The sequence below is a fragment of the Rhinopithecus bieti genome, unplaced genomic scaffold, assembly GCF_001698545.2.
Source record: "Rhinopithecus bieti isolate Rb0 unplaced genomic scaffold, ASM169854v2 scaffold_72501, whole genome shotgun sequence".
In the NCBI taxonomy this organism is placed as follows: Eukaryota; Metazoa; Chordata; class Mammalia; order Primates; family Cercopithecidae; genus Rhinopithecus; species Rhinopithecus bieti.
Genome location: NW_016827507.1, coordinates 605,452 through 630,131, shown reverse-complemented (window position 1 = coordinate 630,131; position 24,680 = coordinate 605,452). Strand labels below are relative to the sequence as shown.

Below are 24,680 nucleotides of genomic sequence, written 5' to 3'. Positions count from 1 at the left end.
TACATACTCAGTCCGTCTGCTGGTGAGGCCTTTTCTTGTTGCGAGCACTGTGACTAGCTTGAAGGATTTTTTCTTAAAAAAACAACAAGAAGAAGCAACAACAAATAAAGCCTACCTTAGGGTATCCTGTGGAATGCATGGAGGAATTGAACTTGCAAACGGAGAAGACAGTAATAAGGACATTAAGCCTAGGAAATTGTCTGTGGCTTTTCCCTCTAGCAGTATTTCTTACCCGGGCCACAATTGACATTTTAAACAGGACACTTCTGTGAAGGGCGGGACCATCTGTTTCTGATGTCCGACATTATAGGCCTTTGCCCATGAGTCCCAGTAGTGACCCTAGTCATTGTGACAACCGAATAAACATGCTAAATATTTCTACATGTCCCACAGGGAGGTGATGCAACATCTGCAGTTTGAGAACCTGACAGAGCAACCAAGCACATTTACCATTATTGTGACTCAGCCCTCAGGACATTCAGTAGCCACATAATTAGTTCTAAATTTCAGAATCTCTTGACTTCCAGTCAAAGACCAATTCCTTGGCCGATCTGGGTGGCCTGGGCCAGGTCACGCCATTTTCAGTGTGGTGGCTCCCTTGGTAGCCTTGTCCCACTTGCCATAGGTTCTGAAGGGGAGGCAGTTCCAGAGAAGGTGGGTCTTGTTCAGATAAAATTGTATATATCCACAACAGTTAAATTCATCTATTTATTACTTACTAATTTGGCATCAAGTATACACAATCTGCTGGCTGCTCTCGTGGGTGATTTTCATATACTTTCTTACTTAATTCATACAACCTGCATCCGCAGTAGGTAGTGTGATCTGTGTTTTGTGGATGAAAAGTCTGAGACTCGGGAGGGTTAATTTGACTTGGGAGATTGAACTAACTTGACTAGGGGGATAATGGTTGAACAGAGTTAAGAGGAAAAAGAAGGGAAAATAAAAGTGTTTCTGGTTGTCACAGTATTCATTTATATACTTTTTGTGAACAAAACACTAACAGAAGTGGAAAAAATAAACCCCTAAAGGTATATAAAAGTCATATAAAATGCTTTTTCTTTTTGCCTAGAATGCTGTCAAGTGACCTTTAATCAATCATATCTCTCTGTGTACTTCAGATTCTTCCATACAAAATTAGATGTTTTGATTGGATGATTTCTAAAGCCTCTTCATTTTTATCACTTGGGAACTATTTGACCACTTAAGATGCAAGATAATTATGACTATTTGACTATCAAAATTTAATTTTGCTCCCTTTGTGAAACCTATTAAAATAAATATAAATGAAATAAAAAGGCATGAATTTATGAAGATCACAAGAATGGGCGAGTGAGGCAATTGGCAAATGATGTCTATAAAATTTTGGTGCTTGCAAAATAAATAGATAAATGGTAATGGAGACCAGAGAAAGCAGAACCCTGAGCTGGCAGGCAGGGAAGAATTCAACCAGAAACATGTTCATTACTGTGGGAAAACTCAAGAGCCCTCAGGAATTGTAGATAGCAATTACGGTAAAGGTGGATTTATGGAGTAGAACTGACAAGAGTAGACTTGGTTGAAAGGTATAAGAAGTAGTTAATCACAAGATGTTCTCATCTTATAAAACCAGGCATCTGCCCCTCCACACTCTAGCAAAAGACCAGAGGTTTCTTGAAGAGGTTGAATTGGAGAACTGTGAGGCTCTAAGACACAGACAGATACAACTGAGGATGAGGGTGAGATGTCACACTGAAAATGAGGGAATTGTTTCCTTTAAAAGTGTGTCTGCTTAGTGATGGGATTAGCAGTATTCTGGTAGCTGGGCTTAACACCTCCTCTTAAAAGGTTGAGGAGTTTCTCTTCAGGGAAGTGCCTCACCCAAGTGAAAAGAAATATAGATACTGATATTTCAGTAGCTCTTGATAAAATAACTCAGCTGCCATATTTACAGTGAAGACTACTCTTGCCAAGTCCCATGTATGAAGACAGAGCTTCCAGTCAGCAATCCTGAATTTTTAAGAACAGATAGTAGAGGATTACCAGACATCTGAGAAAATCCCATAAAAGAGAAAGAGACCAGCTCACAAAATGAGGAAGGGGAGACTCTTGGAAGAAGCAGATACTTTAAACTCCAAGGTGGGGACTGGCTGCTGTCATTGATATCTTCAGAAAGGATGAGAAATGTCATTGTTTCCACAAAATATAAACAAAACACCATAAAGAAGAAACAGCTATAAGACAGTCCTATTCATAGTTAAACATTTGATAGCAAAAATGAAGGAATCAGTAGATATATAGGAAATGTAGTGAAATTCTCCAGAAAGTAAAACAGGCACAAATAATAAAAGAGAAATTTAGAGATAGCAGTCCATCTCAGGATGTCCAAGGTATCCAAATAATAGAATTGTCAGAAAGATAATAAAAGTGAATGGGGAGCTAGAATCAGGTGGGACTGTATGGTCAGTACCCAGTCCCACCTGATTCTTTCTCCTATTTACTCCACTTTTTCCACCCTGTAATAGTATTCGACTTTGTAAACTCTACAAGTATAACTTTTATATTTAAAAATATTTTACTGAAAGTGACATTTTAACAAGCAAAATAATTACATGCAAAGATTAAAATATATATTTGAGTTTTAGTTGAAGACCAATACAATTAAAAGTGGGAAGGAAAAAATACCATTTAGATTTTTTAAAGTGCTAAGTACTTATTTCAGGAAAATTACTTCAATTGCCATAGTTAGGTAAATTGAGGAACAATTTTCTCTTAGAAACAGCAGCGCAGCAGCGGCGTGGATCACAGAATAAGGGACTGCTATGTGAGTTTGTAATCAAGCATCTTGCCAAGGCGAGCAGCTTCCTGCCTGCTGATTTTCTATTTGGAAGCAAGAAGTAGTCATGATTTACCTTAATTATAGCAAGGCTTTTAAAAATGGTGTGAAATTCCTGATTTTTTTTTTTTTTTTTTTTATTCAAGATGTATGTATTGAGTGTCTGTTATCTGGCAAGCATTGTTTTAAACAGTATTTATATTGGCTGACTTAATCATCAGAACAGCCCTATGAAGTTAGGTCTTGTTGTCATTCCTATTTTACAGATGAAGAAACTGAGGTATAGACAGGTTAGGTAACTTGCCCCGGGTTACTCAGCTGGCAAACAGAAAAGGCTAGGTTTTAAATCATGGTAGTCTGGTTACAGAAGGCATACCCTTAATTAATTCACTACTCTTCTGCTTGTTGAATAAGGAACCCCAGACACTTAAGGTTAAATAAATGGCCCACATTCCCATAGCTAGTTATTTTAGAAGCAATAAATTTTGTCGTAAAGCTTCCATTAGCCACCGAATGCTTAAGAACTCATCTAGGCCAGTCCTCTCACTGATTGAGTAACCAGATCTAAGGGCTGACCAGGTAGAAGAACCAGGTATTCCACAGTGACCGGTGTAGTGCATGTTAGAGACACCTGCTGTCATTTTTTCTCACCTACGTTCTCATCCTGTAAGTGTTCACTCATGGTGATATTCAACGTGTGCTGAAACAGTTAGGATAGCAACCGAGGAATTCTGGGAAATTGGCTTCATTCACAGTTGTGGAATATAGCCATCACTGAAATAAATATAAAGAAATATATCAGGGTTTTTAATGTTATGTTTAGCCCCGTTTTATGTGGTTTGTGGGAAACATCATATTTTGATGCATATAGCAGGAACTTAAATATTTGCCATTAATCAGTGATGTGTAGAACACTACAGTGTTTCTTAATGTTCAAGATTAAGAAATTTCCTTCAGGTATAAATGCTACAAATTTGGTTGTTTATTTTTCCTAGTTCAACTTTGTGGGGAAACTTCTGGGTCCACGTGGCAATTCTCTGAAGCGTTTACAAGAAGAAACCTTGACAAAAATGTCCATCCTTGGGAAAGGTTCCATGAGAGACAAGGCCAAGGTAATATTCATTATAGAAAATGGCTAAGTTGTGAGTGATGTTATGTTATGTACTCTTATATTATCCACTGTATTCATATATAGTTACATAAGGGGATTTATTTGTGATACTGTTTAGAAAATTGAGTCACTCTGGTCAGCTTCAGAATATGTAGTAACTTAAACTTGCATCTATAACATTTATAGTCATACATTAAATAAAAGCATAATACTTAAAGTTTTGATTGCAGTTGTAATATGTCACCTTGTAGGACGTAAGATAACATTAAAATTGTTGTGAAAAGAAATAAAAGCTATCTATAGTCTCATCATTACTGTTTGCATTTTAGATTAGTGTTTTTGGAGTCTTTTTTTCTGTGCAGACATTACATATAGTTGAGTTTATAATGTATATACTTTTATTATTTTGCTTTTATTTGATATTGTATGCCTTTTAGAATGTTATTAAAATTGATTTTAAGTGTTTTAGTAATTGCTTATTGTTCTAACACATAATTGTTCTACTTAGATGTATTCACATTAATAGTCATGTTTTTTTAACCAGCTAAAATACTATTATTTTATTGATCATTTTCTTAAATATGCCAATTCTGAAAGGAATTTTCTCATATCATAATGTGTGTCACTTACATTGTTTTCTAAAGACACATGTTGTTTTCTCATTATTAAAAGATTTACTGAGAACCAGATCCACATTGAACGATCATATACCTTGAAATGTTGAACAGTGATATTTTAAACACAGATGATTTCAACACAATCCAACATCCTCACAAAAAGGCTAAATAATAGCTTTTATAATAAAACTGGCCAGTATTTGTTTATTGAACTGCCACTGTGAGTCAGGCACTGTGTGAAACATTTTACATGTATTCCTTCATGTTATCCTTGGTAAAATGGTGGGAGATAATATTTTCCTCATTTTACATGTAAAGAAACTGAGATTCAGAGAACTTGAGTGTATTATCTGGGTTAACTTGAGAAATGTTTTGTTTTCGACTAACATGGTTAGTAAACCCATGGTTTTCTGACACCAGCACCCATATATTTTCGACAGCAGTGGAAAACATGACATGTATCAGATTTTTATGGGATACTGTTTAAAAATACAGATTCCCATACCTCTACTTGTTTAGGGTAGAGCCTCAGAATGAATTTCAGTGGGTGTTTGAAATGATTCCAGTGCATGGCCTGGTTTTTTTAATTACTCACTAAACATTGCTGTCTTAAATTATGACTTCAATTCCCGGACTCATCTATTCTGGCAGTAGGAGAAAATGAAAACATATATTTGGCCAGTTGGTCAGAAATTATGTGTATTTTGCAGGAAAGTTCTCTACCCTTGCTGATATCTTAGTTCGTGCTCTAATAAGGCCATCTGGTAATGCACAATATGAGCAGTGAAACCCACAAGCAGGATTCCAGTGTCCCACTTACTTAGTTTGTTGCTAAGGGGGTTGGTCGGAACCACTGCTTGGTCAGAAGCAGTGTTTTGTAACATACAGTGGTAGTAATCAGGGCATCCACCAAGAATTTTACAGGTAGAAGGGAAACAAGGAAGGCAAAGCTTTATCTGGATTGTATGCCCCAGTTAGCAGCAAGTGCCTGACTACCCATATAATAAAAGGGATCCTAAATATTATCAGCTTGGTGTCAGGGCTTGGTGGGCCTTCCAGATTATATTGTCATATCAAGGTTCTCTGTTGTTGGCATATTGGACACACAGCATGTCAATAGCCAGTCATCCTTTTTGACGGAATCTGTATTATGAAGTAATGCAACTTCCCTCCCAGCCACCGTGGCCATTTTGCTGATGAGCACCTTGAATTGCATGGAGACTGCTGGGGAATAAGGTGCTCTAGCATCTGCTGCAATGAGTCCTCTTGACTACCTGGCTGAATGCCTGCTCTGCATTTGCATGGGACACCCTGTTTTTACATGCTTGGCCCTCTTTTCCAGATCATTTATCACCCATTCACTGATTCTTTCATTTTTATGTCTTTGGGAATCCATATGGTGATTCTGCAAGTGGCTGATTGTATATATTTCATCAAGACCCTCGGGAACCAGGGAGGGGAGTAGCATACATTGTGGATTTAGAATCCACTGAACCCACTGTCAGTGTACTGGGACCAGAAGTCTCCTTGCCATCTAATCCCGTAAGCCCCATTCTGCTTGGTGGCCCTCAGGGGAGTGGCGTTAGCTCAGAATCAGTTCTGTTAATTCTCAAACTGGCTAACTGTTTCCTCTCCTCGGTGTAAAGTCACTCTAGTAAAATGTCCCAGATGCTTGCTGGGATCTGAGAGTCAGAGAATTTGAATATATTATCTGGGTTTATTAGAGAAATTCATTGTTTTGGGAGGACTAGGAGGAAGCTCACACACTAGGAAACATAGTTACTGTATGCCTGTATGCGAGCAGCCTTTTCCCTGGGTTTAACATAGCTCTCTTGTTCTCTGCATGTTTGGTTAAGCAGAGATTGATCATAGGCCAGGAGATGATAAGGAGGAGGAGTAGTGAAGCATGAGAATTGTCATCTCCCTTCAAGAAACTACCTCAGCTGTGTAAGCAACATGGGAAAAGGATCACCAGACAGGCTTTTGCCTTGTGGAAGGCTCTGTGGCATTTCACTATTGGAGTACTCAAAGTTGTATGAATCCTCCCAAATGTCAGTTTGTTCCTAGGTTTAATTTATTCTTAGGTTTTTGCTGTTATCCAGACAGTGTCCTGAGTCTCACATAAGAGATGGCTGGGCATCTGCATTTTTATTCAGCTGCACACAGACTTGAACTCTGCATCTGTTTGTTGACCCCGTCAACCTGTGGCTGCAAACAGTGCACCCTAGCTTGCTTCTGGCTCTTTGGGCCTGAACTGTTAACAACGTAAAGCCCCCACTCTGTCATTTTCTCTTTCAACTCTTTTCCATCAGCTTTGTCTACCTCTTGCCCACCTGTACTCCCCTCCCCATTTTGTCCCATACTGTGCTGTAGCCTCTGTCACATGATCCATCAGTCATTCTTTCAAAAGCATTTTACTGAGGGTGACCACAGATGATCATTTAAGTGACAGGTTTGCAACTTAAATGGATACTGGTCGGTCGCATTGGCTCACGCCTGCAATCCCAGCACTTTGGGAGGCCAAGGCGGGGGGGTCACCTGAGGTCAGGAGTTCGAGACCAGCCTGGCCAACATGGTGAAACCCCGACTTTACTAAAAATATAAAAATTAGCCGGGCATGGTGGTACATGCCTGTAATCCCAGCCACTCCAGAGGCTGAGACAGGAGAATTGCTTGAACCCAGGAAGCGGAGGTTGCAGTGAGCCGAGATTGAGCCACTGCACTCTAACCTGGGTGAAAGAGCAAGACTCTGTCTCCAAAACCAAAAAAATAAACCAAACAAACAAACAAAGATTATACTAGTGTCCCATCTGCTGTATTGTTGTCACTGCCTGAATTCTTCAATATTGATTTCAGTTGATACTTTTTACTAGTTTTAGTTTTCAGAAGTTATCAGTTAATATGTTTATTTCTAAAGAGATTCCCTTATTTTAATCTCATCCTTTTAGATTTTAAAAGTGTTCACTATTTAAAATCTAATGTGATTATAATTTATTTTCTGCATTTATTTGCTACGTTTATGAAATTATGGGGGTCATTACTGATGTGTATCAGTTGGTTACATAGCATAATAATCATGACAATGCTCTGGTCTGTTGAGCCTTCAGTTTGTGCCAAACTTCATGCTGGATGTTTTGCCTACATCGTCTATACTATACAATAATAGAGTAAATAAAATGATAGTTATATAATAATTATCATTACTACATTTATCATTTACTGAGTGCTTATTAGGTGCAAGGCTTCATCCTAAAGACGTTTTGTTTGCTAACTCCTTTATTACCATTACAGCCTTCTGAGATAAGTACTATACTATTATTTTCCCCACTTAAAAATCACCACTTTAAGATGAGGGTAATGTAACCTGCCCAAGTCATACAGTTAATGTTGGATTAGGGGTTTAATGCAGAATTTCAACATCTATGTTTTTCTCCAAATAACACATTGCCTCTCATCATTAATCTATAGAGTAGTTTGGTAATAACTCCTCTCTCTATGGAATTGTACCATGGCTACAGCTATGGTAAAAAAGCCTCTCTGTCCAGCTTAAGTTTGTGATAGAAATAAAAATGCTTGAATAAGAATGAACAATTACAGTCTTTCATTAAAATCATTATTTTGGTACTCTATTAGAAAAGGATAAATGTTTGTTTCAATAATTTGTGCTTTCAGAGATGAATTGCTGTACATAGAATCCAATTTTTAAAACTTGAGCAATGAGAGAGATTCAGATCAGATGGTTGAAATGTTCTGATTAGAACAATGAAGAGTTGGCGTAAGATAATGGTTTTTATAGTCAAAACAAATTTCAAAGGAAATTTATAGAATATTGTGGCAGCTTATATTTATATACATTCCCTTATGTTTTTTCCTTTCATTCAGTTTCTGGCCTACTTCTATTAATATGATGGAAGCTAGCATGTATTGGTGCCTACTATATGTTAGGCAGTGTGCTAGGTAGTATATACACTGTCTCCTTTCACCAGCATTTATATAAAGCTGTCCCTTGTGTTCTCAGTAGTTCTGCATTAATATACATGTGCTACCAATAAACAGATTTTGCAAATTAAGTATTGGATTACATTCAGTCTGTCTAAACTCACATGGCTAGGATCGGCATAGCTGAGATGAAAGTGTAGCTGACTAAATCCCATGCTCATTTCCTGCTCTGTGTATTAGTCTTTCTTTTCTTCGTAAGAGTTCAAATAGTCAAGTAACAGAAGTTGAATCCTTCAAGGGTGAAGTCAAGGCTTATGTGCCTCTAGCATTTCATCATTGGCCTCTTGCTTAGTTGTGAAATTAAAAGGTGGTATTGCCAGGAATTCCTGGGTTTCTCTTAGTTATGGGATAGCCTTTTGGGGAGACTAGAAAGATTTCTTATCTTTTGTAAATTAGTCTCAGATTTCTGTTAATCTTAATCTGTCTGATATTAACATTGGAAACAAAGACTAATGGAAGACCCAGATTCTGAAATAAGCACCTAACATTGAAGGTTAGTTAGGAAAAGGCAGGTGAGCAAAATCAGTAGTTCCTTAACAATCTGTTTTTTCTCCTCCTAGTTTTCCTCCTGCATTTCATTATGGAAACAAAGATTAAAAACTTTTGTCATAATTGTGTAAAATAATGTAATAAAGTCTTTCATTTTGTTTTATTCACTGTTTTATTCTCAGAATATAGTGCTTGGTATGTAGAAATGTTTTTTGAATGAATATGTGAAGGAGCAAATTGACATAGCAATGAATGAATGTTTAATCATTCATTCAACAAATCTTTGTTGAACATCTGTATACCAAGCACTTTTCTAGACATGGAAAATGCATCACTAAGCAAAGCAGTCACAGTGTCTGCTCCATGGTAATCACTTTTTACTAAGAGAAAATAGACACGTTTTTTAAAATAAGGTATTTCAGATAGTGGTAAGTGCCTTGTACCAGCATCACAGACACACATAGCCAGCGTAGAAGTGAGCACGTGAGCTCAACCAGGTTGAGAAGCACAAAGGAAACATGGGTCGCTGCTGCTGAGAGTTGAGCAAAGGAGACTGGAGAAGGCGAAGACAGCCTAGCAGGGGAGGTGAGCAGATGATGGAGCTCCTACAAGCCAGCGTCTGGAGTGGGGTGTTACTCCAGCAGCAGTAGGAAGCCTTTGGAGTGTGTGTAAAAGCCTGGGAATATCAGGATCACATTTATAGCTTAAACCTTCTTTTCTAGAGTGGTGTCTACTGTTGTGTGAATTTTCTGTGACAACCGCGTGCCAAATGGATTGTTTTATTTTGGGGATTAGTTTTATTTACTTACTTTTATTTTTTCATTTCTTACAATGACACATTTTTAAATGTGATTTCTTTTTTCTTTTTTCCAGGAAGAAGAGTTGAGGAAAAGTGGAGAAGCAAAGTACTTCCATCTCAATGATGATCTCCATGTTCTCATTGAAGTGTTTGCCCCACCTGCAGAAGCTTATGCTAGGATGGGACATGCTTTGGAAGAAATCAAAAAGTTCCTCATCCCTGTTAGTACAATTTTTCTTGATTGTTAACTTGTACTTTAAAGTCTTTGCTTTAATCCTTGATAATTCTTGTCTGTAACTGTTATTTGCATAGCTCCTTTTCTGCTGAAAAGCTGTATGGACATCACCTCATGTAGACCTTACAGTGTCCCTGTGAATTAACTGGGCATTATTCCTTCTTTATATTTGAGGTGTTGGAATTTCAGGAAGATTCAATAATATGGCCAAGGTTACGTAGCTAAAAAACTTGCATAGCACAATCACTAGTTCAGGTTTTGAAACACTTTTCCTACGATTTTATGTGACACTTTACAAATTTTTTGTTCTGCAACACAAAACCGTTAGTGCCTTCTGCGTGCCATGCACTGTGCTTGGTGTTGGCATGCAGACTTGAATAAAAGCAGTCCCTGCCCTCGTTTAGTATAATATATTATGTAATTTAGAGGAAAAGAGAAACATCAATAGATGATTTCAGTACAACATGATAAATATAGTAACAGATATAACCATAATGAGCACAGAGGGGATGGGCTATTTAGCTAGCTTCTGACAAGTACTTTGGATGTTTTGTTAAAAATTGACTATCTGTTTTAACCCTTGCAGACACCTTGACATTGCTAAGGATGTGACAATTTAAAGGGAATACTTCTCTACCTCTGTTACGAAAATTGATTTAAGTCTTTTGTGTGATTTGTATGCTCTTGATAAAAGGACTTTTTATGTCATTTGCATGCTCTTGGTAAAAAGAATCATAAAGTATTCAACACTTTGGCTCTGCAGACTATTTTAGAGAAACTGACACATCTGTCAAATAGTTCTCTGGATAAGACTGTCTTCGGTCATCCTAGGCTAGTTTGGTGGATTGACTTACATACTACAGCACTTGTACTGTGATTATATTATCTGTGAGGAAAACAATTGTTATATTTATAGGCAAAGGATATTTAAATCACTTTTGCCTTTAAAAAGCCAGGACATGGAATTGCATTAAGTATGTAATAACCTGGGAACTGAAATGGCTAGTATTTTCTTTAGTTCCCATGAGCAAGTATGACAATCTATTTCTTCATTTAGTTTAAAAACAAAATTTCTCAGGGCTTCGCTATGTGATAGGCAGATGTGAACTAATAAAATACACGATCTCTCATGGAGTTTCATGGCAAAGTCAGATATGAATCAGTTTTTCATACAAATGACTACGAAACTGAAACTCTGACAAGACCACAGCTAAGGAGAGGTGTATGTTTTAGTGATGATGCAGTGTGGCCAAGGCAGTGGGTCTCTAGCCAGGTGAGACGGATTCTCTTTTCCAAAGATGGCTTTAGTAGCACCTTTTATCCCATGACCTTCACAGTCCTTCCCCAGGGGTAGACTCTGATTTCCCTCACACCGAATCTGGGCTGCCCAAAAGAATCTTCGCCTACTGAAGGTCACCAAGATTTTCTGTTTTCTTTAAATGTTTTTCAGTATTCTCTCACTTAAAATCCATTTTGAGTTAATTTGCATATTTCAGGTCTCTAAATTTATGTTTTTCTAGATGGATATCCAGTTTTCCTAGCACCATATGTTGAAAAGACAATCATTTCCTCATTCAGTACCTTAGTACCATTGTTGAAAATTTACTAAACGTAAATGTAAAGGTTTATTTCTGCACTCTCAAATTCTTTTTCATTGATTTGTATGCCTGCTCTTAATGCCAGTAGTATGCTCTTAATTACTTTAGCTTTAAGTAAGTCTGGAAATCTAGGTTGTGTAAATTGTCCAACTTTGTTCTTTTTCAAACATTTTTTGGCTTTTCTGGCTTCTTAGCATTTTTATATATGTTTTAGGATCAGCTTCTTAATTTCTGTTTAAAAAAAAGGCTGGCTAGGATTTGATAGATATTATATTGAATCTATAGATCAGTTTGGGGATAATTTTCATCTTAACAATTTTGAGTTTTCCAATCCAGGAACATGAAATGTTTCTTCACTTTTAAAAAAGATATTACAAAATTTTTCTCAATTGTGTTTTATAGTTTTCAGGGTGTCAGCCTTTTCCTTTCCTTTTGCAAAATTGATTTGTAAATATTGTATACTTTTTGATACTATTGAGTGCAATTTTTAAAATTTCATTTTCAGATGGTTACTAGTGTATAGAAATACACTTGAGTTCTGTATATTGATTTTGTATCTTGTGATCTTGCCATGTTTATTAGTTACAGTGTGGTGTTTTTAAATAGAATCATTACAATGATTAAGTGGAATCCTAATTAGTGGAATACAGGAGCATGTCATCTGTGAATCAAGACAACTTAACTAGCTCCTTTCCAATATGGATGCCTTTAATTTTTTTTAATGTAATGTTGTTATTCTCTTCTATTCCATTCCACTCCATTCCATTCCTTATTATACTGACTAGAACCATCAGTGCAGTGTTGTTTCTAAAATTAGGGGGGAAAGCATTCAGTCTTTCACCATTGGCTGTAGGTATTTTTATTGCTGCTCTTTGTCATGTTGAAGAAGTTCTCTTATATTTCTCATTGTTGAGAGTTTTTATCCTGAATAAATGTATAAATATGGGTATTGAATTTTGCAAATCTTTTTCCTCCTGAGATGATTGTGTGGTTTTATTCTCCTTTATTTTGTGAATAATAGTGTATTACGTTAGTTGATTTCAGATGTGAAGCCACATTTGCATTCTGAGGATAATTCCCACTTGGTCATAGCATGTAGTATTCTTTATGTGTTGCTAGATACGGTTTACTAATAGTTTGTTAAGGATTTTTGCATCTGTAATTATGAGGGATATAGGTTTGTAGCACAGTATTTTTCTGGAGTCTTTTATATTAACTTACACTATTTTGGGTGCCCTTCATTTCTTCCTGTGGATAGAGTTGCCATATGGTGTTATTTCTTTTCAGACTGAAGGTTTTTCTTTAGACTTTCCTGTAACCTAGGTCTGCTGGCAAAAAGTCTTTTGTTTTCTGGGAATGTCTTTATTTCACCCACATCCAAAAAAAATAGATAATATAATTATTGATTGATAGTTTTTGTTTTTTGTTTCTCCAGCACTTTGAATATGCTGCTTTGCTACCTTCTGACCTCTGTTATTTTTGATGAGAAGAGTCATTAATCATTTTGCTGTTCTCCTGTGTGTAATCTGTTGTTTTTCTCTTGCTGCTGTCAAGATTTTTTTCTGCCTCTGGTTGTCAGCAATTTGGGTGTGATGTACACGTTTATCCTATTTGTTGGCTAAGCTTTGTGCATCTATAGGTTTATGTTTTTCATTAAATGTGGAAAGTTTTCAGCTATTTAAACTTTTTCTGCCTTTCTACCCTCCACCACACCCCCTAATTATAGTTACTTGTGTGTTGATACACATGCTGGTGTCTCATGGATTTCTGAGATTCAAGATTTTTCATCCTTTTTTCCTCATGTACCTCACTCTGGATAATTTTAATGGACCAGTCTTCAAGTTAACTAATTCTTCTGCAAACTCATAGCTGTTATTGAACTCTTCTAGTGAATTTTTCATTGCGGGTAATACGCTTTTTAAATTTTCTTGTGTTGCAAGTCCAATATCTGGCTCCTCTCCAGTACATTTTCTTTGTACTGCTTTTCTCCCCCTGAGTATGGGTCACGTTTTCCTGTTTCTTTGCATGTTTCTTAGTTTTTTGTTGAAAAGTCTATGTTTTCAATAACATATTATAGCAAACCTGTAATCTGATTTGTTTTCTTCCCAGAGGGGTTTTTGTTGCTGACAGGTTTTTTATTTTATTTATTTATTTATTTTGTCTTCTATTTGCTTAATAATTTAGTTGGAATAAATTTGCAGCCTGTCTTCCTCATAGTTACAGCTAATAATATCTCTGTTAATGTGTTTTGTTGTTGTTGTTGTTTTGTTGCTTTTATTTTTAAACCTGGTCTGCCAGGGATGTTGTCTGTGTCAGCACTGCTTAGTGGACCGCCACGGTGTTCACACAACTGTGTTAGTGAGGTTTCCATCCTCTGATGATGGAGCTGTGTGTGTACATAGGGGAGTGGAACCAAGAAGACTCTCGTCGTGTCCACCCTGGCTTATCTGTTGCTCTGGGATTCCTCCTGTCTCCCCTGCATATTTGTGTACTCACCTTCAGGAAAGGTTGTATGGAGAGCTTTGCCTCATTCTCTTCTTGCTGTCCACGCACATAGCCTTCCATCTAGCCAGAGGAGTGTGGCGAGCTTTTCCAGACTCTCTCATTTCCTGAATCTCTGTCCAATTTCTGGCTAGCCTGATGGTCCGTTTCTTGACGCCACCCAAGAGGGCAATACTAGGTTCATCCTTTGGCAAGCAGGCCAGACTCTCATTTTTCTTACTTGAAATGTAGCACTTTTTAATGAATAAATACATTGTATTTTCAGTTTACTGTGTACCTGTAGTCAGTTTTCAGACTCCTAAAATGGTTACTTTGAACCATTTCGTCAGTTTTTGTTTGGCTTTTTGTGGGAGAGGCTTTGCTGAGCTCCTCCCTTAGCTGTACCAGAAGTCGTATGTCCTGTTAGTACCTTTTGTGTTTCACTTACGTCATTTTGGACCTTGTTCCTATGAGCAGATGCAGTTTTATTTCATTCTTTTTAATGTCTGCGTAATATTTTGTTATATGCGTGTTTCAGAGTTTATTTAATTGGCCCTCAAATAATGAACGTTGAAGTTACTTCTTATAGATCACAACACAAACAGTGATCCTAGGATTAACCTTGAACATAACTGTTGGCATATTTTGGCAAATATATCTGAAGAGTAAATTCCTGACAGAGAACCCACTAAATTTCTATGAGTTACTTTTAATCATTTCATTTAAAAACTTTTTCTCCATTCTTCAGGCTAACATATATTTGAATAGATTCTAAGCTCACTGGATAGTCAAGTCCTGCTTACACATATTTAATCAAAATTTTAATGGCTTTTCCACTCTTTACAATTCATGATGGTGTTAATATTAATGTTGTAATAGTTTCACTTTTCAGATGGGGAGTTAAAAATGATAATTTAAAGTGCAAAATTACAAAAATAAGTAAGTCTGTAAGCTACTATGAATGATTTGCATTCTCTACTAATTTAAAAGCATTTTTTCAAAGACCAAGAAAATTCTAACTATAATGGTAGTATCAGCAGGGTCCATTTGACACCAGGAGAAACAGTCACCTAGAATTTTTAAAAATTGTCTAAAATCACATAGCTGTGAAGTTCAGTTGGTTAAATTTAGGCTTAACCTCAGATGTGATTGATTCAAATTCCGTATTTCTTAAATGTTTTTCAAAGATGGTATTTTAAATGGATGTTATAGTTTTGTGATACTGTTAAAATCGCCTAACCTTACTTAGAACAATATTTTTTATGTTGTTTTGAATAGGGCTTTGACTGTGTTCTTTTTGCATGAATCTATTTTTAACTTCATACAATTTAGTATTACGCCTCCTAACTTTTCACCAGGTCAAATATTTACCATTTATACAGCACATTATATTTAGAGCTTTGCAAATCACTTATTTAGAATGTGCTTTGCAAAGTATGTGTTAATCTTCACACATTTTCAGTAAAATGGCTGGTAACATACTAATAGACTTATTTTAGAGAGGTTGAAATAATGATGGAAAGAACCAGATGCTTCCCCTGAGGTCACAATACCTGAAATAAGTCAGGGAAGTAATTTATATTTACAATAAAATATTGACTCCATTCTTAATTTTCCTTGTCAATCACAGTGATTTGTATTGGTCCTCATTTGCCTTCTCTTCTTCCTGCTTTGCAAGTGTTAGCTGATTATGATTTTAACTTTCTTTTTGACTGGTGTTCATATTTTTTTTAATTCCAGAACGCCTTCTGCTATAAGTTTCAAGTCATTTTTCTGCATTCTGCTTTTGAAAAGAGGTAGTATTTTAAAATAAATTTCCTGAATTTCTTTCAGGTTTTTAATTCTTAAATAATAAATAATGCAGGAATCTGTCTCCTCTAAATCTTCTGTTTGCACTCTTATTTGCTCATGTTTCTTCTGTCTTAAAATCCTCTGCTCCTCCCTGAAAACTATGATCTTCTCTCTCATTTTCATTGTGCCCATACAGCTGGAAGAAGCTGCCTGCCTTTGCTTTCTCTGGCTTACTGCTATTTATTATTTATTCCACTGAAATGGATTCCATCTCTACCTTTCACCCAAACCACTCTTTCTGACAGTAGTGGCTTTACTGTTAATGAATCCCATGAAATTAGGACTTCCGAGAAATGTTTGTTCATATCCTTCGCCCATTTTTTGATGGGGTTGTTCGCTTTTTCCTTGTAAATTTGTTTCAGTTCTTTGTAGATTTTGGATATTAGCCCTTTAGTTCTCATCCTGAGGCAGCACTTCTTGTAATGAACTTACTATTTCTTTGATCCTTTAGACCTGAACTTTCCCTTTTTTGTAAAATAGATTACGCTTACATTTACCCGTGTCTTAGTTGATAATTGTTGAATGGAGTTCAGGATGCTAAAGAAGCAGGAGAAATCAAGGATGACCCCTAGAGTTTCTTAGTTGAATCTTTGGATGATAATGTAAGATGAAAGGAGAAGAGCAAATTTTCAGGAATAAGATTATGTGTTCAATTCTGAAAATGTTGAATTGCACAACTTGTATAATTTTCTATTGGAAATGTGCAAAAAGCTTATGTCCTTGTGATTCTTAACTACATGAAGGCTATCCTGTTGTACATATATATATCCTTCCTCTTTGCTAGACTGAAGTCCTTGGGTGCTGGGCTATTGTTTAATTCCTCTTTGTTTCTCTGTTACTTGGTTCGTTATAGGTAATCAATACCTGCTAATTGAATTGAGTTGCAAATAACAACACCCATATATCAGTTTTATGATATTTTAATTTTATTATAAATGTCTCAGTTGCAAAGTATGCCCAGAGAAGGAAGGGTTAGCGGCTGATTATAGAAAATTTTAGCTTGAGGAAAAAAATGCTATAGTTTTTTTTCTTCCTTTTTTACAAAATTTATTATCACATTTTGTTTTAGCAAATTTTATTTTATTGTTTTGTAAATTGATTCAACTATTTTCCTAACCCTTTTTTCTATTAAGAATTACTTGCTTTTGTTCTGAATATTTTGTATTTCTAATATGAAGTGAATTTTGCTATCTTTTGTCTTTTGTGTAGGATTATAATGATGAGATCAGGCAAGCACAGCTCCAGGAATTAACATATTTGAATGGTGGTTCAGAAAATGCAGATGTTCCAGTGGTTCGAGGGAAACCCACCTTGCGTACAAGAGGTGTACCAGCCCCAGCAATAACCAGGTAGGTGTAATTTTTTTTTAGGTTAACATACCATGGCAGCAGTTTTAATATTTCCTTTATTAGTAGCCAAAAACAGTTCTATCTGAATAAAACTTGTATTCATGTGGGCATGGTGGCACATGCCTGTAGTCCCAACTACTCGGGAATCTAAGGCCAGGAGTTCAAGGCCATGGGTATGCTATGATAGTGCCTGTGAATAGCTGCTGCACTCCAACGTGGGCAATGTGGTGAGACCCCCATCACTTTAAAAATCATAATCATAACTTTTTTAAGTCTATAGTCAAACAATGTGATGTCATATTAAGGGGATTTACTTTGGAGTGAGATGTTCCTGGGCTTAAATATAACCTGTGACACTTATTAGCTGATGATTCCAGGTGAATATTATTATTCACTATAATATTAATTTTTTAAATCGAGACTTGTTTTTTATGTAAGTAATCACATTGATATGAAGATTGGGCCAGTAGTCGCTTGTGTTTTGCCATTGAGTAAACCATCAGGCTACTTCATTGCCACATCACCAATCCTAAGCACAGTGTCAGACACCAAGTCAGTGTCCACATGCTTGTTGCCATTTTATTCACTGTAAATGCTCTGTAGTATCTGTAATTCCTGAGGTGGTCTAGGCACACACATTTTTTATTTCTGTCCTTGGACTGGTGATTAATGTTAATGGGAAAAATGTTTTAAAGAAATCATAAATCTGACATGACTATCTCAAATTTATTTGAGAATTATTTTAATTTTCAATCTTTGAAGTCAGTGGAAAAAAGTAATGCAAATTTTTCAATTAAACTAATGACTATGGATAAATTTTTATTTTAGATAGAATTCTGCATGAAATAATTTAAAATAACATTCTTGTACATCTCTAAGTTTATTTGGGAGAGTAAAAGTCACTTCCTCAATTTGCATTGCTGATCAGAGCAATGTCAGAGCAGTTATGCAAGAAACATAGGTATGGGTATGATCTCTACTAATAAAAAGAGCTAATAGCAATAGGGTTGCTACTGATGATTTTATGAGATAATTTATGTAGGTACTCAGTAAATGGTAAATCTCTTTCATTTCTATTTTTTATACCATTAAATTTACTTGAAATCTTAAGAACTTACTTACCTGCTTCATTATTTTCATGTGGCTGCTGTGACAGATTACCACAGATTTTTCTTGGCTGAAAATGATAGAAATGTAGTCTCTGATCGTTATGGAGGCCAGATGCCAAAATCACTATCACTAGGCCAAAGTCAAGGTGTTGGCAAAGTCATTCTCCCTCTGGAGGCTCTAGGGGAGATTCCTTTCCTTGTCTCTTCCAGTTTCTGATGACTGCAACATTCCTTGATTTGTAGGCACATCGCTTTAGCCTCTCCATCCTCACACGGCCTTCTCCTCTTATATCTATTATCTCCTTCTGCCTGCCTTTTACAAGGAGACATGTGATTATATTTAGGGCACACCAGGGTAATCCCATCTCGAGATCTAAATCACATCTGTAAAATTTATTTTTCTAGATAAGGTAACGTAACTAGATAACGTAACCTTATTTAGAAATTTTTTTTTCTAGATAAGGTTCCTGGGATTAGGACAAGATAATTTTGAGTGGCCTACTAGTCTAGTTAGTTTTATCTTTGTTGTAATGGGAGCTTGTACATTTACAAGCCAAATACAACAAAATATATTTTATTTTATTTTGTTTATTTATTTATTTTTTGAGATGGAGGGTTGCCCTGTCACCCAGGCTGGAGTGCAGTGGCACTATCTTGGCTCACTGCAACCTCCGCCTCCTGGGTTCAAGTAATTATCCTGCCTCAGCCTCCCGAGAAGCTGGGGTTACAGGCATCTGCCACCACTCCTGGCTATTTCTTTTGTTTTTTTTTTTTTTTTTTTTTGTATTTTTGATAGAGACGGGGTTTCACTGTGTTGGCCAGGCTGGTCTCTAACTCCTGACCTCGTGATCTGCCTGCCTCGGCCTCCCAAAGTGCTGAGATTACAGGCATGACCCACTGCGCCCGGCCAACAAAATATATTTTAAAAACTCTTCTGAAAGTCTCCAAACTTATTACATTACCGGTTTATGTTTGTTTGTTTATTTGTAGATGCAGGTAAATAGTATGGTTCATAGTGGCCAGGTGCATTATTGGTGCCATAGCAGATAGCAAACCTCCCAATCAAGGCATTGTCTCTTAGCTCTTTGAAATAATAGAGACTGAAGCATCTGTCCTCAAGTCTCACCCAAAAAGTGAACAGAAAATACATATAGATAAGTAAAAAGAGAAACAGACCAGGCACAGTGGCTCATGCCTGTGATCCCAGTGCTTTGGGAGGCCAAGGCCAGAGAATTGATTGATGACAGGAGTTTAAGAGCAGCCTGGGCAACATAGCCAGACCCCATCTCTACAAAAATAAAAATAAGCTAAAAAGAGAAACAGAAGTCTCCCAGAAATGACATTTATATGTCAGCATTCCAATCTTCTTAGTGAAATGTAGATAAAAAGATATCTCTGTATGTGTATATATACTTTATTTTTAGTGATATATATATATATATGAACACTATATGTAGTATTCATCATAAGAAATTATTTACCTGGTATATTAGTTTCCTGTGGCTGCTGTATATAACTTTATACAAGTAAGATTAGTACACAGAAAAGTGCATGTTACCACATTTATTTTATATATATACATATCTTTATGTATGTGTGTATGTAGTAAAATTAACCCAGTGATATTTCACTTAGGATTAAATTATTCTTACATATACCTTTTTGCAGAATATCATCACAGAATGAATATCCCCTCCAGAATAGAGTGTGGAGAATTGAGCGTACCCACTGCTGTTGTTTAGGGGGTGTTGCGTTCCTTACACTAGATCTGCCATTTTTACTGAATATGACTTATAATTCATTTGTCAGTTTCTAAATTAAGTTGTTGAAAATGTTATGAACAGATGAGGAACAGTTTTTTTGTTTATTTTGAATGCAATACCTGGACAGATACCTCCATCTGCACAGATGAAAACCCATCCCTCGTGATTACAGTATATGCATTGCTTGTCATTTAATGCTGTTTTAATGTCTTGATGGTTAATATTCTGTGATAGCATTATTTTTACGTTCAAATTTTAGACCCTGGTTTCAGTTCGTGGTGGAGTAATGGCTGGTTCAGTGTCAGAGTTAAATGCCTTTATTTGTGTACTTACGGTTACCACCTGTGTACTTGAAATCATAAGCAGCTCATATGCTAGGCACCAGCAGGGCACTGAACACACAACCCACTTTCTTTCCTCCATGTGAATATGGTCTTCCTCGGTCCCAAATCCTTTAAACACCTTGTTTCTACAGTACAATGTTTATATTCTTACAGCAGGAATTCAAAGCCTTCTCGGTACATTTTTTCCTCAGATCTTTTCTACAGTTTAGTCTTTACTGATTATTTTGCCATATTTCCTGTGCATTTAACCAACCCTGTGCATTTAACAACCTACCCTTTATGAAACAAAGGATAGAAGCTTTGTTTCATAAAGTTGGTGCTTGTATTTTCTATATTTTTGCTCACTTGTTTCTCTGCCTTGCCTTTTTAAAATCATTATTACCTTCAAGTCCAAATTGAAACTCATTTTAACAAACACTTACATTGCTGCTACTATTGATGGAGTACTTTTCTAAGCACTTTACAGATATTAACTAAGTTATGCCTCATCACAGTCCGACGAGGTGGGCCCTGTTTTGTTAACATCACCGTTTTAAAAATGAGGACAGTGAGACCAGGGAGGTAAATTCTTTGCTCAAAGTCATGCAGCTAGTGATTGGTAGAGCCAGGTGGAATCCAGGCCGTCTGCTTTCATAATCCAAACCTCTCCTCTGTGATTGGTCCTTCCCTTGTGTTTTGATCCAGAATAATAAGTTTTTTTTTTCCCCATTCCCTTACTGTAATTCTCCCAGATAATTTTCATTCTAGCACTTTTATTGTGTTTTCATTATGGCACATGATCACACTTTTAATACAAGATGAAAAGACTTAAATAGTCATGCACCGCGAAATGACGTTTTTGGTCAAGGATGGACTGGATATGTAACAGTGGTCCCATAAGATTATAATAGAACTGAAAAGTCCCCATTGCCTAGTGACGGTGATGATCTTGATACTGTGTAGTCCTAGGCTATGGGCTAATGTGTGTTTGTATCTTAATTGCATACAAAAACAGCTTAAAAATAATTAAAAAAAAAAGTTAACAGAAGAATACTGATAGAATAAAGATATAAAGAAAATATTTTTGTACCGATTCACAGTGTTTGTGTTTTAAGCCAAGTGTTGCTAGAAAAGAGTCAAAAAGTTAAAAAAAAATTAAAGTTGACAAATTTTAAAAAACAGTAAGCTAAGCGTAATTTATTATTGAAGAAAGGAAAACATTTTAAAAATAAATTTCGTATAGTCTAAGTTTATAATGTTTATAAAGTCTACAGTAGTGTTCTAGGCCTTCATATAAACTTGTCACTCATTCACTGACTTACCCAGAACAACTTCCAGTCCTGCAAGTTCCACTCATGGTAAGTGCCGTATCTAGGTGTACCATTCTCCATCTTTTATATTGTCATGTCTCCATCTTCTATTGTGTCTCCACTGTACCTTTTCTGTGTTTAAATATGTGCAGATACACAAACACCTATCACTGTGTTATAGTCACAGACAGTACTCAGTATAATAACATGCTGAACAAGTCTGTAGCCAAGGAGCAGTAGGCTGTATCACATAGCCTAGGCATGGAGTAGGCTATGCCACCTAGGTTTGTGTAAGTGCACTCTGTGATGTTTGTACAATGATGAGATCACCTAAGTAGCTGTTCCTTAGAAGGTATCCTCATAGCTAAGCGACTGTATTTATTTACTCCTTTTTTTCATGAAATCACATGCGGTAACTAACGATAGGTGGTAACTAATGCCAAACTAATATAGTCCACAGAATAAAACTAAGGTAAAAATAAATTGATAAGCAAATTAGGGTAGAAAATTACAAAAACCCAAGGGTAAGGTCAGTATACAAAAACGTACGTATTACAACATTCCATAGTGTTGGCAGAATTGGTGTTGAAATTATACTTTGAGTTGCCTTGTGGCTAAAGATAAGGGAAATATGGCTACAGAATCCAGTATCTAAATGTCCAAAACCAGTCACAATACATACAAAAGAAAAACATACTGTTGGAGCCTATGAATTTCTACTTAAGACTTGTGAGAAAAATCTCCAATGAATAGCCATAAATTGGCCTTCATATGATGTGATAATATCTTTAATGGCATTCCTTTTTGCCATGTTCAGTTCCTTAGTAAGTCATTTTTATTTTGCCTTTAAACCTCAAGTCATTTTTTTCTTTAATCATCTCTGCCATCCTTCCTAGTCTAATCCACACTACTCTTCCATTTTCAGTCACAGTGACTTTTTCAAATTAAATGTAATCTTATGTTTTCCATCCTTAAAATCCTTCAGTGGCTCCTTTCCAGTTAGAAGAGAATCCACACTTCCTCACATGCACTTGCCTGATCTAGCACTTGGCACTCTCCTCCCCTTTCTGACTCTTAATCTTATTCCACTTTTCCTTTGTCTTAACTCCAGCCTTACTGGTCTCCTTTCTTTTGCTCCTTAAATAGCCCAAGCTCATTTCTTTCCCAGATCCTTCACATTTATTCTCCCTCTCCTTGGAGACTTTGTCTCCAGCTGTCTGGCCGCCTCCCTCTCAGCATTGCATCCTCAGCCTACAAGGGCACCTGGTCAGAGAAGCCCTTGCGGAGCACTCAGTGTGAAGGGGCCATCCTCTCAGCCAGAAGCTGGCTCAGAACCCTGTCCTGGTGGCGTCGTATCATTGGTCAAGCCGATTTACCTTATTTATTCACTTTGTCATTGTTATTCCTTATGGGTAATGCAAATCCATAAAGACCCATATGTCCCTAGTACCTTGCATATGGTAATTGCTCAGTAAACAATAACGTGAATAAAGTGCTACAGCACATTCTTTAGCCTCTTTCTGATCAAGTGTTGACCATGGGAAATATTCTTTTGCTAATGCTGATCTTATTTGCCACAGGACTGGGTATGTCTAACTCAACAGTTGTGAGCCCTCCAGGATGCTGCTTTCTGTTCCTCTCTTAACACTCGGTAGCTTCTGTGCTGCTTTTCCATTGGCCTTTGCTCTGGCTGTTCTGGCCCTTTCTTCCACGTAGGAGCAGTCCAGTGTCCCCACATTTGATACCAGAAGCAGCAAGAAGAAACTTGAGCAAAGGAGATTATGCCCTCTTTCTAAGTAATAAGTGTGTATTCACAGATACTGGTGCTTAATGTAGTGGTTTTGTTTTAAGTGAGAACATTAGACTAACCCAGTCACCCAGGGTCGTTGATCAGTTTTCATCGAATTGGGGAAATTTTCAGCTACTGTTTCTTCAGATATTTTACTTGCCTCTTTCCCTGTTTCCACACTATGGGAACTGTCAGCTTAAGATAATCCTTTATAGTTTCTTTTCAGCATTAGATCACATGTCACTGATTTTCATGATGTCACATCTTTGTGATGCTGGTACTTTACTGGCTGCTGTGATAAACAATAAACATTATCTGAAAGTAAGTGTGGGTCAAGAAATGAGAGTGACAGTGTCCCATCTGATCCCATGGTTTGAGAAGTTATGAAGTTACGTAGCACCCAATATGCATAATAATTGCTGTTATTTAATAATGAAATTTTCCTTTCAATTATAATACATATTGTAAAATAGTATGTGTTATTTTTCAACAGCTGCAGTGTTGAGAAATAAATGTGTAAGTTGTTTGGTACTCACAATTTAATTATCAAATTTGTTCCTTATTGGTTTGGCCTGGGGTAAATATCATGAAAAAATTACTGAAACACTAAGGACATTGTGAACTGAGAAACTTCGGGAAAGTGTCTTTATGATATTGTCCTACAGGCTGAGTCTCTGCTCATTTTTTGTTACTTTTTTGTCTGTTTTCCAGACTGGTCGATGTCTTGACCTAGCCTCAAAGTTCACCGCCTCCTTCCTTTGTATTTTGAAGCCAAACCAATGATATTTTCATTTCAGATCCTTTATATTTTCAGATATAAAATTTTCATTTGATTTTAATAGTTTTATTTGTCTGCTGAGATTTTTGTATCTTTTTGTTCATTACCATGATATTTTCTTTTGTAATCGACCCAGGTTTGGCTGCTGGCTGCTCAAAAGTCAAACACAAGAGGCAAACACAGGAGGTGAGGGTTGATGGGAAGAAAAGCAGGTGTCATTAGAGAGCCAACAAATTGAGAAGATGACGAACTATCGTTCTAAAT

At 36.5% G+C, this 24,680-nt stretch overlaps 1 protein-coding gene across 6 annotated transcripts in view; it reads left to right on the top strand.

The window, feature by feature from the left end:
- KHDRBS3 (KH RNA binding domain containing, signal transduction associated 3) overlaps positions 1–24,680 on the top strand; it is a 200,792-nt gene that overhangs the window by 82,369 nt on the left and 93,743 nt on the right. For all 6 annotated transcript variants that reach the window (XR_001883777.1, XR_001883778.1, XR_001883779.1 and 3 more), the window contains exons 3-5: positions 3,811–3,927; positions 9,905–10,051; positions 17,205–17,344. Coding sequence is in view for 2 of the 6 variants with exons in the window: in XM_017863819.1 (XP_017719308.1) it covers positions 3,811–3,927; positions 9,905–10,051; positions 17,205–17,344 (404 nt within the window). In the remaining 4 variants the exon portion in view is untranslated. The remainder of the gene's footprint in view (positions 1–3,810; positions 3,928–9,904; positions 10,052–17,204; positions 17,345–24,680) is intronic.